General features: G+C 41.3%; 1 protein-coding gene across 5 annotated transcripts in view; it reads right to left on the bottom strand.

Annotated features, from left to right (window-relative positions):
• NAPEPLD (N-acyl phosphatidylethanolamine phospholipase D) overlaps nucleotides 1-17,809 on the bottom strand; it is a 56,640-nt gene that overhangs the window by 31,602 nt on the left and 7,229 nt on the right. For 4 of the 5 annotated variants that reach the window (XM_025872761.2, XM_025872760.2, XM_025872762.2 and 1 more), the window contains exon 2: nucleotides 3,939-4,245. In XM_025872761.2, coding sequence (XP_025728546.2) covers nucleotides 3,939-4,245 — 307 coding nt within the window. Of the gene's footprint in view, nucleotides 1-3,938; nucleotides 4,246-14,142; nucleotides 14,172-17,809 lie in introns of all 5 variants that reach the window. The other variant, XM_073898701.1, reaches the window with a different exon arrangement.

Genomic DNA, 17,809 nt, shown 5'->3' with positions numbered 1-17,809 from the left:
TCATCAGGGAAATGCAAATCAAAACCACAATAAGATATTGCCTCCCACCATTCAGAATGGCTAGTATCAAAAAAACCATAACAAGCTTTGGTAAGGCTGTGGAGAAAAGGTAACTCTCACGCACTGCTGGTAGGATTGTAAATTGGTGCAACCATTATGGAAAACAGTATGGAGGTTCCCTAAAAAATTAAAAATAGAAATACCATATGACCCAATAATTCTACTTTTGGGTATTTATCTGAAGAAAATGAAAACACTAATTTAAAAAGATATTATGCACACCTATATCTACCACAGTATTGTCACTGACCCTTGAACAACGTGAAGGTTAGGGTGACTGACCCCTGCACAGTCAAAAATCCCTGTATTATTTTTGACATCCCCAAAATTTAATTAGTAACAGCCTACTCTTGAGCAGAAGCCTTACTGATAACATAAACAGTCCATTAACACATACATTGTATGCTATCTGTATTCAAAGGTAAACTATATTTACAATAGGCAAGATACAGAAGCAACCTAAGTGTCCATCAACAGGTGAATGGTTAATTTCATTTTGAAGGATGTTTGCTGGTTTCTGTTGTGAAAGAGTTGCATTCAATACCAGCTAAGACTCATCCTGATCTCAGCTTTTTGAGCTAATAATCAGGGAACCTGATTTCAAAAAAATAACACAAGAAGGGTTTTCAAGTAGATTCTGCATATGCTTCTGTTTGTTCTATGCTGCAAACAATATTGTTACTTGGCAATGTTTTGATGGCTTTGTTCTCAGGTCATATGCCTATTTCTCTTGCAAAGACAAGATTGTTACTAGCACTGTGAAATAAGTTGGACAGAGAAAGACAAATACCATATGATTTCACCCATATGTAGAATCTAAAAAACAAAACACATGAACAAACAAGTAAACTTAAAAAGAAACAGACTCATACATACAGAGAACAAATCAGAGGTTGCCAGAGAGGAGGTGTGGAGGGGAATGGGTGAAATAGATGAAGGGAATTGAGAGGTACAAACTTCTAGTTGTAAAATAAATTAAGTCATGGGGGGCACCTCGGTGGCTCAGTCGGTTGAGGGTCCACTCCTGATTTTGGCTCAGGTCCTGATCTCAGGGTGATGGGATCGAGCCCCGTATCAGGCTCCAGACTGGGTGGTATGGAGCCTGCTTGAGATTCTCTCCCTATGCCCTTCCCCCCAAAAAATAAAAGAAAATAAAGTCACGGAAATGAAAAGTACAGCATAGTGAATATAGTCAATAATATTGTAATAACTTTGTGTGGTGACTGTGGGGAACTACACTTATCATGGTGAGCACTGAGTAATGTATATAACCGTCAGATCACTATGTTATACACCTCAGACTAATATTAGTCAACTATACTTCAATTTAATAAATCTCCTGCTGGGGCACCTGGGTGGCGTAATCTATTGACCATCTGACTCTTGGTTTTGGCTCGGGTCATGATCTCATAGGTCATGTGATCGAGCCCCTTGCTGGGCTCCACACTCAGCATGGCGTCTGCTTGAGCTTCTCTCTCCCTCTCCCTCTGCTCCTCCCCCACACTCTAAAATGAATAAATCTTTAAAAAAAAAAATAAAAAATTAAAAAATTAAAAATCTCCTGCCTTAAAAAAAAAAAAAAAACTTACACTTCATTAAAGAATGCAGCTCTCACCTCCATCACCCTAATTTCCTTCTCCGCTTTACTATTCTTCAAAGAACTAGTCACGTTTTAATATACCATATAATTTACCTACCTGTTTACTGTTTCTCTCTTCCGCTAAACCTAAGGTCTAAGAACGTCTGGGTGTCTTTCTGCTGTGGGTTGACGGTTCTATCTCTACCACCTAGAACTGTGTGCCTCGACCACAGCAGGTGCTCAATAAATACTAAATGAATGAATGAGTGAATGAATGAGTTACTGGAAGGGCCTGAGAGGGTCCACGAACTCTATGAAATTATAGTAAAGGGCCCACAGCTTTCATGAGATTTCAAAAGGGGTCAGGATTGAAAAGAGCTTCAGAACCACTAGCCTGGCAAGTTCTTAGAGATTCAATCCAATTTCTAGATTATCTCCAAATCCTTAGAATGCATAGATGTATTTCTGCCTTCATGTGATCCCTCATTTCCCATGTGAAATAAAAAACTAAAGTTACCATTGCTTACTTCTGCAGTTTTAGAACCTCTGGCTCAGAAAACCGGAAGAAGGGTGCTTGGGTGGCTCTATCAGTTCAGTGTCGGGTTCTTGCTTTCGGCTCAGGTCATGATCTCAGGGTCATGAGATCGAGCCTCATGTTGAGTCTGCACTCAGTGCCCAGTCTCCTTGGGATTCTTTCTCTCCCTCTGTCCCACCCCCGACTCGTGCACACATGCTCTCTAAATAAATAATTTTTTTTTTTAAAAGGGGGAAGAAATATACCCCAAAGAGGCAGCCTATCCATCTTGGCCTCCAGCCCTACCCCTCCTCTTCACAGCTACGTTCCATGTTGCTCTTCATATGGGTTCTCCAGAAGGAGAAAACAAGTGGGGGGGGGGGGTTCTTGTTCCTCCCATTCTCAAAACTGAAACATGTAGTAAGGTTTTATCTACTAATGCCCAGGCTCATTCTAATAAGGTGTTGGAAAAGTATTATTCACATTAATCAATTTGTTAATTACGATTAATACTGTGAACATTCCTTAGCATCAACGTGAAAACATCAGGGTTTTTTTGTTGTTGTTGTTAATCCTGTATCTTTAAAAAAAAGGGGGGGTGGGCGCCTGGGTGGCTCAGTTGGTTAAGCGACTGCCTTCGGCTCAGGTCATGATCCTGGAGTCCCGGGATCGAGTCCCACGTCAGGCTCCCTGCTCAGCAGGGAGTCTGCTTCTCCCTCTGACCTTCCCCCCTCTCATGTGCTCTCTCTCTCTCATTCTCTCTCAAATAAATAAATAAAATCTTTAAAAAAATTTAAAAAAGAAACATTTACCAAGGTGAAAGATCTCCCACCATCACCCCACCCCCCCCATTCCCCAACCACCTCCACCCCTATTGCCCTTCCCACCACAGATCAAGCCGTCAAGGATGCCCCCACCCTTTTCATCCCATCCCCTACTTCCAATATCAAGTTCCCTCTCTCCCCACTCCCCACAAAGCCTGCCAGGACAGGGTTGGTAGAAAAGAGAGGCCAGAGGAGACAGGTGGCGGAGAGGGGCAAGAAATTAAGAAAGGTGGAAGGAGGGGGGGAGAAAAGGCTCTTGCTATTCATTGCCACCCACCCCCTGGCAAATATAATTACACTGCTCTAATAAACTGTATGCCAAATGTTAATAAGTTTCACCCTAGGTAAAACTCACATATTTAAAGGTCAGTGACCTACTGCCAATTTTTAAAGGTCTGGAAAGGTTATCTGAAGACTTTTTTTATAGCTTTAGCAGCTCTATCCAAGGATGGCAGGGGAAAAAAAAAAAAAAGCCAAGCACTCTGGGCAATGCCTTAACCTTCATAATTCATATTCCAAACACGCATCAGGTTCCGACTTTACGGCATATGTCCTGCACTTGCAGGACATGACCTTGTTCAATGCCATCACCCACCTGAAAACCACTGCCAAAATACTTTTCATCTTCTAGGCCCCGCTCAAGAGTCATACCGCCTCCTCTGGGAAGCCATCTCCAGCCCCACCAGCTAGAATCAATTGCTTCCTTTCCTATACTTCTACAACGCTCTGTTCCTACCTCTAGTTGCCACCAGATCAGAACTGGCTATTCATATACGTACTTTGTTGCTCAAATATGAACTCGAGGGCACCATATTCAATTGTCTCCCCAGAACCCAGCCCTAGGCCTTATCATATAAAAGGGGCTCAAATAACTAACTTGAGTGTCATAATACAATTCACAGAAAAATTAATAATCAGAGTAAATACGCAGCCCCCCCCCCCCAAGAAAACCAAATGCTACCTCCTTGGAACCTGGAACACCGCTGTGATCCTTTTCCATTATCAGCCATCTGAGAACATTTGGAATGGAGAGATTTTTCCAAGTTGGCCATGGGTTGACAAATCTGCCATCCTTCCCTTTCTTTGATTTAGTTACATCTTCCTCTAGTCTGTAATCCAGTTTGAAACTTTTCCTGGAAAGCCTAGAAGAATCACTTCCTACAGAGCTCCGGGCTGAATTTTGGCGCTTTCTTACTGCTTCTTTAGGATATTGGCTGCTTGTCATCAGGGACTGGCTGCTTTCATTTTCATCCATGTCCTTTTCAGAACTAAAAAAAATAGAAGGGGGGAAAATACTTTAACACAAAGGCATTAAAACTTATTACACAGCATCCGCAGTATTATTTCTTAGCCAGTAGAAATTTCCTCAATCGTATGAAAACAGTATATCTCTATCAGCTCAAGCTTTCTTCCTGCAAATACAATTTCTGAATCCAGTATTACTGCTTGCTAAATAGAAAAGATGTTTGCTTTACCTATTCCTGCCAAAGCTTTTAAATATTCCTTATCTGCTGTAATCCAAAGCAATGTCCCTCTACTAGGCAGCATTTAAACATAGGAAATTTTCCATTTCAATGATATCTGGTACAATTAAAGCACCTTTCTGAATCTGTAATATTTTCATACCTCAATTTTAAAAATATTATTGTTAAAAAGACACAGTGAGAAGGACTGCCTTAGTTCCTTGAGGATAACTTAGTACTTCCAGTGATTTACATATAACTCCACTAGGCCTAGCCATTTTTACTTTGAAGATAATCTGTTCCCAATTCCCCTAAAAAACGCACTGAGTTCAGATCTCAGGGAAGGAGACAACAACATTAATGGAGAGACATTTCGATAATGTATTTAAGTGTTTAACCATGCAAATTTGAATTAACTCAGATTTAGAGCTGCCAAAACAGTGCAGTGACCTTGGATAAGTTTCCTACCCTCTCTGGGCCTCGACTTCCTCCTCTATAAAATGGAGATAACAAAAGCACCTGCCTCTGAGGCTTACTGAGAGGTTTTCAAAAGCTAATACAAATAAAGCACTTAGAAACATGCATGTAACATGTATATTAGGCGTTACATGCATGTAACGCCTGGGTGGCTCAGTTGGTTAAGCGACTACCTTGGGCTCAGGTCATGATCCTGGAGTTCCAGGATCAAGTTCCGCATTGGGCTCCCTGCTCAGCGGGGAGTATGCTTCTCTCTCTGACCTCCCCTCTCTCATGCTCTCTCTCTCTCAAATAAATAAAATCTTTAAAAAAAATTTAAAAAAAAATGCATGTAACATGTATATAACAAATGTACCACATACACACAAGGCAAGAGCTCAACAAATGTTAGCTGTTGCTGTTGATCTTATTCCCACCACCACCATCACCACCACTTAACTCAAGGAACCAAAATCCTTAATTTGAGCTATGTAGGTACTCCAGACACTTAAAAGTGATAACATATCAAGAATATGCATTTATCCAGGGGCAAAGAGATGGCTGTCAGTTGAGCATCCAACTCTTGATTTTGGCTCAGGTCATGATCTCAGGGTCAGGCTCCATGCTCAGCAGGGAATCTGCTTCAGATTCTCTCTCTCTCTCCCTCTCTGTCCCTCCCCCTGCTCAAGCTCTCTTTCTCTCTCTCTAATAAATCTTTCCCCAAAAAAAGAATATGCATTAATCTGCCATGAATTTCATTTCTTTCCCATTCTATTAAACAAACATTTGCTTTCTGTCCAATTTAAATACAATGCACACACATAATACACTTCATAACCCTAACAAAATGAATACAACAGAAAGCCAAATATGTTTATGGCGGCAATGATGTTTAGCATAGAAATACCGTCCAGGAGGGAAAGGGAAAGAACGCAAAGGCTAGGGTGAACACGTACAATGAACTAAAACTATTTTTCCAAACCGTCTACAGTAAAATACTCTATGGTCTAGGGAATGATCAGTGTTAAGAAAGCACCGGTAGCAAAAGCTAAAGCACACACTGTTGCTGCTCAGCCACCACAGATTGCGGGAGAGCCTAATGGTTAAGAGAGCCTAACAAGCTTTCTATCTTAGGCAAATAACCACCTTTCTAGCCCTCAACTGTCTCATCTGTAAAACACCTACTTATCTCATGGGGATTCAGAAGATGAAATGACATAACGTCCATAAAAGGGTTGCCACTCACCAAAGGCTAATTCTTTTTTCCCCTAATCCTACTACATGGCCATATATCTCAATTCTTTAAATTCCATCAGAAAGCAAAGAATCTGGGTGAGTTATCTCAGTTCTCAAAGAACTGCTCTATAATTCCCTGGGTTATAATTGAGTTCAGGCCCAGGACTTTACAAAGGGCAAGAACAAAGACCAACCATTTAAACCCCACTTCATTTAACAGATGTAAATGCACCAAATTTAGAGACTTTATTTCCTGACAAAGTAATGTGTCTAATAGACGGCAGAACTGACTTGATGCTACCAACCCCTTGTGATGATAAATAGCTTGTGAGATATGTACATGGGCCTCTTTATATAGACACACACACACCCATACGTACATATATACACATATACATATAAATACATATATAATATTCCTACCAACTATGTAATAAATTTCTGGCTCATTGAAACACTCAGAGGATAAGGAGAAAGGAGAAATGGGCCCTCTGATTCAAAAACCACAAAAGCAAAGTCAAAATAGAGTTTTGATTAATGTACTGTATCACATTGATTGATTTGCGGATGTTGAACAAGAACCATATGATCCTCTCGATAGATGCAGAAAAAGCATTTGACAAAGTACAGCATCCTTTCTTGATCAAAACTCTTCAGAGTGTAGGGATAGAGGGTATATACCTCAATATCATAAAAGCCATCTATGAAAAACCCACAGCGAATATCATTCTCAATGGGGAAAAACTGAGAGCTTTCCCCCTGAGGTCAGGAACGTGGCAGGGATGTCCACTATCACCACTGCTATTCAACATAGTATTAGAAGTCCTAGCCACAGCAATCAGACAACAAAAAGAAATAAAGTGCATCCAAATTAGCAAAGAAGAAGTCAAACTCTCACTCTTTGCAGATGATATGATACTGTATGTGGAAAACCCAAAAGACTCCACCCCAAAACTGCTAGAACTCATACAGGAATTCAGTCAAGTGGCAGGATATAAAATCAATGCACAGAAATCAGTGGCATTCCTATACACCAACAACAAGACAGAAGAACGAGAAATTAAGGAGTTGATCCCATTTACAAAGGCACCCCAAACCATAAGATACCTAGGAATAAATCTAACCAAAGAGGCAAAGAATCTGTACTCAGAAAACTATAAAATACTCATGAAAGAAACTGAGGAAAACACAAAGAAATGGAAAAACGTTCCATGCTCATGGATTAGAAGAACAAATATTGTGAAGATGTCAGTGCTACCTAGAGCAATCTACACATTTAATGCAATCCCTATCAAAATACCATCCACTTTTTTCAAAGAAATGGAACAAATAATCCTAAAATTTGTATGGAACCAGAAAAGACCCCGAACAGCCAGAGGAATGTTGAAAAAGAAAACCAAAGCTGGTGGCATCAAAATTCCGGACTTCATGCTCTATTACAAAGCTGTCATCATCAAGACAGTATGGTACTGGCACAAAAACAGACACATAGATCAATGGAACAGAATAGAGAGCTCAGAAATGGACCCTCAACTCTATGGTCAAGTAATCTTTGACAAAGCAGGAAAGAATGTCCAATGGAAAAGAGACAAGTCTCTTCAACAAATGGTGTTGGGAAAATTGGACAGCCACATGCAGAAGAATGAAACTGGACCATTTCCTTACACCACACACAAAAATAGACTCCAAATGGTTGAAAGACCTCAATGTGAGACAGGAGTCCATCAAAATCCTGAAGAAGAACACAGGCAGCAACCTCTTCGACCTCAGCTGCAGCAACTTCTTCCTAGAAACATCGCCAAAGGCAAGGGAAGCAAGGGCAAAAATGAACTATTGGGACTTCATCAAGATAAAAAGCTTTTGCACAGCAAAAGAAACAGTCAACAAAACCAAAAGACAACCGACAGAATGGGAGAAGATATTTGCAAATGACGTATCAGATAAAGGGCTAGTATCCAAAATCTATAAAGAACTTACCAAACTCAACACCCAAAGAACAAATGATCCAATCAAGAAATGGGCAGACGACATGAACAGACATTTTTCCAAAGAAGACATCCAAATGGCCAACAGACACACGAAAAAGTGCTCAACATCGCTCGGCATCAGGGAAATCCAAATCAAAACCTCCATGAGATACCACCTCACACCGGTCAGAACGGCTAAAATTAACAAGTCAGGAAACGACAGATGTTGGCGGGGATGTGGAGAAAGGGGAACCCTCCTACACTGTGGGTGGGAATGCAAGCTGGTGCAGCCACGCTGGAGAACAGTGTGGAGGTTCCTCAAAAAATTGAAATATGAGCTGCCCTACAACCCAGCAATTGCACTACTGGGTATTTACCCCAAAGATACAAATGTAGGGATCCGAAGGGGTATGTGCACCCCAATGTTTATAGCATCAATATCCACAATAGCCAAACTATGGAAAGAGCCCAGATGTCCATCGACAGATGACTGGATAAAGAAGATGTGGTGTATATATACAATGGAATATCATGCAGCCATCAAAAGGAATGAGATCTTGCCATTTGCAACGACGTGGATGGAACTGGAGGGTATTATGCTGAACGAAATAAGTCAATCAGAGAAAGACGTGTATCATATGATCTCACTGATATGAGGAATTCTTAATCTCAGGAAACAAATTGAGGGTTGCTGGAGTGGTGAGGGGTGGGAGGGATGGGGTGGCTGGGTGATAGACATTGGGGAGGGTATGCGGCTGTGGTGAGTGCTGTGAATTGCGTGAGACTGTTGAATCACAGATCTGTACCTCTGAAACAAATAATACATTATATGTTAAAAAAAAAAAAAGATTGTAAGAAGGGAGAAATGAAGGGGGGTAAATCGGTGGGGGAGATGAACCATGAGAGACTACAGACTCTGAGAAACTGAGGGTTTTAGAGGGAAAGGGGGTGGCGGGATGGGTTAGCCTGGTGATGGGTATTAAAGAGGGCACGTACTGCATGGAGCACTGGGTGTTATACGCAAACAATAAATCCTGGAACACTACATCAGAAACTAATGATGTACGGTAATTAACATTAAAAAAAATAGAGTTTTGAGACAACATAGAGTGGTCCAATGCGGCTGGGACATAAGAAGTAAGGAAGGCTTGTAACAGCCAACAGCAAACGCATGAAGCCTGGGATCCGATTTGGGGCCCGACCTGAGACTTAAAGGAGGTCTGGCTGCCTTGTAAGCAATGAAGAAAATAATGAAGGAGCTTAAAAAGGAGAAACAACTCTGGTAGCAGGATAAAAACGAAAGGGTGTGGCTAAACACGAGCCAGGCAGATAAATTTGTGAATAGGAAACAGGCAGCCCAGAACATCCAGTAATAGTGAAACAGTCTGCTCCCTGTTTCACAAATTCCATTTAAATTTCTGCTCCTAGCAAAATTTCAAGGTAGGTATCATAATGCCCATTTCTTTTTTTTTTTTAAGATGTTATTTATTTGACAGAGAGAAAGCACGTAAGTAGAGGGAGAGACAGAGGGAGAGGGAGAAGCAGACTCCCCGCTGAGCAGGGAGCCCCACACGGGGCTCAATCGCAGGACCCCAGGATCATGACCCGAGCCGAAGGCAGACACTCAACCAAAGGAGCCACCCAGGCATCCCTAATACCCATTTCTAATTGAAATACTAAGAGGTAGATAGTAGTCCAGTCAAAAGATGAGGAGGCAGTGACAGTGAGAAGAGAAAACACAGAATAAATCCAAGAAACAAGAGGGTGAATCAGGAAGAGCTGAGTCTCTGGATGGTGGCAAACTGTGGACAGTTTGTAGGGCAGGTTGGGGGATGGGCAGACAAGTGGCAGGAGTCAGAAATGACAGCACCAATGACCAAGCCAAGGAATTAGGGGAAAGCAAGTGTTTGGAGGGTGGAAGAGAAGGTGGCTTTCTGACCCAGCGAGCTTGAGACAGGGTGTGAGATGACAGGGAGGGATCCAAGCACAAGTACTCAAGGACACCCATGGACATGACGACCCTGGGACCCCGGTTGTGTTGGGGGTGATACAAGTGAAGGTAAGAAAACAGAGGTTTCCAGGGACCCGGGAGTAGAAGGAGAGTGAAAAATGGGTTCAGTGATCTGCTTTATCCTTGAAAAATAAGCGGTCTCTGCATGCTTTTCCCATTTTCTTTCCTCCCGTCCACTCAGGGTCTCACCCCAATCCATCCATGGAAACCATTCTCCAGCAAAGAGCCATCCTCTCTTAACACGCCCTTCTCCCCAACACACACAGAATCCAGTCTTCAGGAATGATCTTTTAAAGGCAGATGTGACAAAACCAACGAAAAGGAAAAACCTCCAGAAGATTCCCTTGGTTCTCAGAAGGAGGGCAGAAGTCAGTAAGAAGATGGTCCGTGAGGGTGTTTCCGGCCCTGCCCACACTCTGCTCTGCTACAAACACATGGCCTTCATCTACTTCCTCAAATGCACCACACTCCCACCTCACGGCCACCTCTTCCATCACGGGGCCTTTGCACATGATTTTTAAAATATCCTTCAATACCTGGACATATATTCACAGGATTATATATGACCACGAAAGTGTTCAAGCAACACAAAATGTTGGCACTAGGCACCGTTAGTGTGAAATGATTTGGAAACAAACAGAAGGACATGAAAACCCAAACGGTAACAATCTGGACTTGTTCTCTTGGAGGAAAAGTACTGGCAGTCCACTCGGTGAACATGCAAAGTGACAAGCTCTACCAACAGGTGCTCCAGTGACAAAGTGAGCCTCAGCAGGTGGAGACACAGGAGCCTGGGTCACATGAGAAGGGTCCTCATCAACTATCAGTGTTCTGGCCACTCACAAGCACCAAAGATAAAATGATGGGAAGAACAAGGACTCAAGAAGAGTGGGTTCTGTGTATGTAACTCGTTTTCAGCTTTGGAAATTCAGACAAACCCCGTAACATATCCAGGCTGGAGTTTCCTTAATTAAATGTAGCAAATCTCCTCCTTATTTCTGGTTATAGGTCTCTCCCCAAATTTAACAAGTAAAAATTCAGCCTTGATCTCAGCCCAACAGTAAGCGAAAGGAGATGTGCATAGTGCTGAGTACATATACAAGGTAAACAACCTGTGTTTTAAAAGTGAGTCCAAAACTTGATGAAGATCTTTACGTCATGCTGATTTTCATCCAATTTAAGGCACCATGAATGGCACACATGGTTCTTTTATGTGCCACTAAGACTGTAAAAACATTATCAATTATAAGATCACCCATTATATGACATAACATTATATGACATAATCAGTGGTGTTCAAATGCGCATAAAACGCCTGTCTTGACACTGATGAAATACACCAGTTTCTACACGAAGATAGAGATTTTGGAAGAGGAGCAAAAACATTAGCCTTGGTAATTAAATATAATCAGAACCGCAATTAATGTGTTGACACTTCTTTCTTCTGTGAACAACAGCTACATTTGGACTAAAAAGCTAGAATCCAGAAGCAAATTTAAACAAAGCCCTATGACAACTAATATAAAATATAAATACTCTTTGTTTAAAGAACAATTTGTTACAAAGAGACAACATAAATTCCATCTAGTAATCATCAACTACATTCTCCACATTTCTTTGAAGATTAATTGCCTACTTACTAGGAAAAGGACTTACCCCAACGTCTCTAACCAAAGAGAGATCTGAGCTGTGACATTTGGTGAAGACAAGTCTGCCAAGTACAAATGTTTTACTTCAATAACTGCACACATGGGTAAAACGCTTTCAAAAAACAAGCACTATTTCAAAAGCAAATGTTTTATCCTTTCTTTGACATTTAAGATTTGCCCGCTGCCTAGAATTGAATGCATTGCTTTATCATTTGGAAACTTAAAGAAACAAATTACATTAGTACAACGTATGTTTGGGATTTCAACGTGCTCATAAATCATGACATTGCAAATCATTATTCCTAGGGATGACATTTAATAAATACTAATTGAGTGAGTGACTATCCATTACATACTAACAAAGATGCTGACTTGAAATCTGGAAAACATTCAGAACTCCGTTTTCAGATATCTAAAATAACACGAAATTCACCATTTTATATTTGCAGTCCTATCTGTAGTGAAAAGGGTCCTTTTAATATTATGCTAGTTAACATAGCTAATGAAACTATTTCAATTCACAGGAGTGTCTGCAGAGGGCTTCCAAAGGTTAAATTAAACTGTCTCCGTCCCTCACAGACAATACAGACTTCCCTGAAGACTGGTGTTAGTCTCCACGTGCATTCAGGAGTCTGGTAGGGAGGGGAGATATGTCCAAGCGTGGGAAGTACACTGGCTAATGAAAGGGAGAATGCTCTGTGGGAGGTATGTACACCCCATACATCAACAAAGAAAGTACCGCATTGTTATCCGTGCATTTTTTTTTTTTTACTCACTTTGTTGACTTAACAACCAGTTTCACTAAAAAGTTAAGGGAAAACAAATAGCTTAATATACAAGACCTGGGAGCACACTAAAAATGAGTTATGACAACCTTTAATAATAGTTTTTGAGTCAAAAATATTTTAGAATACATGTGTATACATATATACATAAAATATGATATATGTGTATATATGATAGAAATCTATTTATCACAGTAAACAATTAACCTTCATAAAGGTGAAAAGAACATTAGTGGGGGCTGTAGAAGACAGGACTCCAGCTTTACCACTAACTAGAGAGAGATCATCGTGGGGAAAGTAACTTAACCTGTCTCAACCTGGCCTTACTCATCTGTGAAATAAAGATAACAACCAAATGTCTCCCTGAAGGACTGTAACGAGGAGCAATGACATCATAGGCTAGTATTTCCAAGCACTATCCAAATGCAAATTGTGACTACTACTATTACTGATGTTCAGTAAAAATATAAAGAATATGATAACTAGAACCTTTTGATCTAATTGAGCTGTTTCAAGTGAAAGAGAACATTCCAGAATTCCAGATAGACTTAAAAACAGATTGCTGTTCTTTCCTTAAAAATTTTATGTTTAAAAAGTATTTTTATAAAAAGTCTAAGTTTCCTGATCCTTTATAAAAATCAAAATATTTTCTTGTGTGAAAAAAACTAATTTTGCCTTATAAAGTGTTCATGTGATTCGAGACAGAAAAATTACTTCAACAAATGACAAAGTTAATTCGCTTATCAGGACCCACAGAACAGAAACTGCCCTGTGGCCTGGCCCACAAATCTTAAACCCAAGTCAGCCTGCACTCATGGGAAACCCTTGTCAAGGAATCCTATCACAATCGTCCAATTCAGCTCAGCGAGCTTACCTTACCCTAAAAACAGGCCTGCTAGCCCTATACAAAAATGCCCAACCTCTTACCCATCATGCCCTGTTTCCACATTGCCTCTTCTAGGCTCTATAAAATGGACTCTTGCAAAAAATTCCTCAGAAAGACTGTTCTACTGCTTCTGAAGCACCGAACTCCCCAGACCCCATGTATTTTTTTCCCTTAAATAAGGACATGGAATTTTTTTTTAAGATTTTATCCATTTATCTGAGAGGGAGAGCGCATGTGCATACATGGGCACAAGTGGGGGGAAGCAGAGGGAGAAGCAGACTCCCCGCTGAGCAGGGAGCTCAATGCAGGGCAAGGGGGGGGGCGGGGGGTTGATCTCAGGACCCTGGGATCATGCCCAAGGTCAAATGCAGACACTTAACCGACTGAGCCATCCAGGTGCCCCAGGACATGGAATTTGTTACTAAACTGTGTTGTGTCATCTGACACAAGTAATTCACAAAGAAATGCTACCTTACCAAAAGCACTGAAGACTCAGAATAGACAGTTTTGAGAAGAGTGAGTGCAGAATTCAACCTGACTCTCCAAGATACAAACTAGAGAACATGTTTTCTTTTCAAAAACTAGTCAAGGACAACAAATGTTCTTGATCACAGAACACAAATATTCTTTGCTATTTGGCAAAATTCAATATATTGAACTAAAAAGTCATTTCACAGGCTATTAAAAGATTTTAAGTCACCAAAATACATACACTGTAGGTGTTTCCTCTGTAAGTTTTTCCTATAAGCAAATAAGAAAGCAAAGCTCTGATTAGAATTAGAAACAATAAACAAGGCAGCTTAAGACCAAATCCCGTTTTAAAATACCACCCACAGTACTGCAACTGGAATCTTTAGAATAATCCTACTAAAATGGCATGTTAAAAAAAATAATAAAGTGGCACCTTATGGCAAATTGGGAAAACATGCATAAAGCAGGATGTTTACTGAACTGACATAATTATCACCACCTTAATATCTTAGAAATAATGCAAACAAAAAGTTCAGATCCAATTCTGGCCTAAATGATACAACTACTTAACTGAAACAGCTGGTGATTATGGGGGAGGAGAGACTAGCCTGAAGTTTGAGAAACTTAAAAGTGTATCCTCAATCTGTTATAGGACCTTAAGTGTTCATTCATTATTCCTTCAGCCAAGATTTGAACAAAAATATACTTTCAAAGTGTGGCCTCTCTCTCTTCTGTCTCTGTCTCAATCCATTATGCAAAAAGAAAGCTGCTTGTTTTTAAAGTATAACCCATAAAAATATATATTCCATAAAGAAAAGGAATGGGGGGCGCCAGGGTGGCTCAGTTGGTTAAGTGTCCGACTTCTGACTTCAGTTCAGGTCATGATCTCAGGGTCTTGAGATGGAGCCCCATATCAGGCTCCACTCTGGGCATGGAGCCTGCTTAAGATTCTCTCTCTTGCCCTCTCCCTCTGCCCCCCCCCCCCCCCCTTCTCACACCCCCCAATGTGCTCTCTCTCCGCTCCCCCCCCCCAAAAAAAAAGAAGAAAAGAGATCTTCATAGATCCCGGATAGAAAGGAAGGGTAGGAGGGGAAAGCACTCTCTTCTACTTCTGACTTCAGTCTGGTCCGAACTTTCACTGTACCAATCTTCCTCGACTTACAACAGGGTGACAATCCAAACAAACCCATCCTGAAGTTGAAAATACTGAAAGTCGAAAATTAACACACGCATTTAACACACCTAACCTACCGAACACCACAGCTTAGCCTAGCCTACCTTACACGTGAGCAGAAGACTTACATTAGTCTACAGTTGGGCAAAATCGTCTGACACAAAGCCGGTTTTGCAATAAAGCATTGAACAGCTCATGTATTTACTGAATATTACTGAAAGTGAAAACCAGAATGGTTATGTGGGGGGGCAGAATGGCTGTCAGTGTGTCGACTGTGGACTCTCATGATCACAGGGCTGACTGGGAGCCCTGCAGCTGCCAGAAGCGTATCATTAACTGTTAGCCTGGGAAGAGTTCAAAATTGAAAGTACAGTTTCTACTGAATATATATGGCTTTACCACCACCATAATGTTGAAAAATCGAAAGTCAAGCCATAGTAAGTCGAGACTGTCCACACTGAAGCCTGTAAGCTTTAAAAGGTCATTTATTATCGGGGTTTCTGGGTGGCTCTGTCAGTTGAGCGTCGGACTCTTCATTTCAGCTCAGGTCCTGATTTCAGGGTTGTGGGATCCAGCTCCACATCGGGCTCCATGCTGTGTGCAGAGTCGGCTTGTCTCTCTCCCTCTGCTCCTCCCCGACTAGCACTCTCTCTCTCTCAAATAAATATATAAAGTCTTAATAAAAAAAAAAAAAGTCACTTACTATCATTAAGACTTTCTCTACCTGTAAAACGAGAGGCCTGAGCCACAGCCTTAAGACCCCTTCAACCGCCCCAGTTCTAACAATCTGTGGCTACACCAGAAAGCCTGCTCGGGCCACGGAAGGGCTGCCCCCCTCTAACAGGGCCTCCACTGTGGTATGCCCCTCCCAAGTTCTACTCCCTGGTAGGAAGTCCCCAGCTAAAATTAGCTCAGATGCAGCCACCTTCCCAGGATGGGTTAGCAAGGGATAAGCACAGTATTTTTTATCTGAGAACAGCAACGTTAGCTACTTGGAGAAAGTGTAGTTTCACGGGTTTACCAGGCAGACCAGGAGATTATGTAGAGCTTAAAAGATTTTCAGAAGAGATTTCATGACAAATCTGATCATCAAACAGCCATTTGATTTTCACCCTTTAAAAAGATTTCAGGTATAATGTGTAAGGGCCTATACCTCAATCATTTCTAGAGACATTTACCAAACACTGTTTGAATGTCTACTATATCTATATTCTAGCAAAAAAAAAAAAAAAAAAAAATCCTCAGCAACCCTACAGATTTTGGAGAAATAGATTTACAGAAGTGTCAGCTATGAATACCAAAAACTATAGCTTTTAGAATAAGGCATTTCCAAAACAACTGGCCCAAATACTTTTCCTTATATGCCAAACGGTTCACAATGATGAGAAGTTCTGTGATCCACAGGATCAGGGACGCCAAAGAGGCTCATAAGCTTCTGAATGCAGCCCACATTTTATTTTTTTAAAGATTTTATTTATTTGACAAAGAGACACAGCAAGAGAGGGAACACAAGCAGGGGGAGTGGGAGAGGGAGAAGCAGGCTTTCCGCGGAGCAGGGAACCCGATATGGGGCTCCATCCCAGGACCCTGGGATCATGACCTGAGCCAAAGGCAGACGCCCAACAACTGCGCCACCCAGGAGCCCCCCAAATTTAAACATTTTAAAATAGATACTTCCCAACTTGGCAGATATCCTTGTCACATCTTAGTTTCCTTGTCTGATGCCCATTCATTGTGGTATTGGACAAAATGTACGTAATCCTTAGCCCAGCGTCTGGCACACAATAAGCCCACAGTAACTGTAAGCCACTACCTTATTATATTCTAAGCACATAATCCATTTTTAATTTTCTGCACTAATAAAATATGGGAGCTAAGGGTAACGGCATGAATAAACTGAAATGAAATAAACTCTGGAATGTGTTTTTGTTTTTATATTTGAGTAAAAGCAGCCCTGGTCTTCCTGGAACTCACACAGCTCAAAACAAATACGAAACCACAATTCTCCACAGGATTCCTATGAAACCCATAGCTCCTTGTGGCCTCAGCAACTTTCTGAATTCACCAGGAGACCCTTCCTAAACCTGTACAGTGTCCTTCCTGGTTCTGAACAGAATAATCCTCTCCAGCCTCACCCCCTTCTCTCCCCTGTCCGTCCCCCCGGGAGAAAAATGTGCAAACTCAGGATACTAATAGTGGCCACACCTACAATCAGCACTCTCCCCAGTGCCGGAGCCCTAGTTATCAAGATTCTTTAGCTCAAAGGAAAAGCCTTCCGTCACAGGAGCAGGCAAAACAGGCAAGCCAGGCCAACTCTGGCTAAATGACCCCTAAAGCATTTCAGTATCCTCTATCCCCAAACCAAGTGACTACTAGTCTAGGGTTCTCCCACTCCCCCCTCCGGTGGCCAAAACAGGTTATTAAGGAAGGATCTGATCTCTAATATAACTGATAGGTAGCGACATGGTACTCCTCTCTAAGTATTTCCAAGTCAGCTGGGTACAAAGCCTTAAACCTGGGATTCCGCCCATCAGAATGACCTATGGTTTAAAAACTATACTTGAGGCTTCTGAATCAAAATGTTAGCTGGGGTTTCCCCAGATAGTTTTTAAAAGCTCTGTGGGTGATCCCAATACACAGGCAGGGTTAAGAATGGCTACTTCGAATTAGTCATTGGTGTAAAAGTAGGACAGGCATTTAAGAAGGACCAAAGGGACTTTCTGGTACCCCCAAA

The sequence above is a fragment of the Callorhinus ursinus genome, unplaced genomic scaffold (assembly GCF_003265705.2).
Source record: "Callorhinus ursinus isolate GAN/ISIS: 27379988/994484 unplaced genomic scaffold, GSC_fseal_2.0 scaffold12, whole genome shotgun sequence".
Lineage (NCBI taxonomy): Eukaryota > Metazoa > Chordata > Mammalia > Carnivora > Otariidae > Callorhinus > Callorhinus ursinus.
This window is presented reverse-complemented; position numbering and strand designations above follow the sequence as displayed.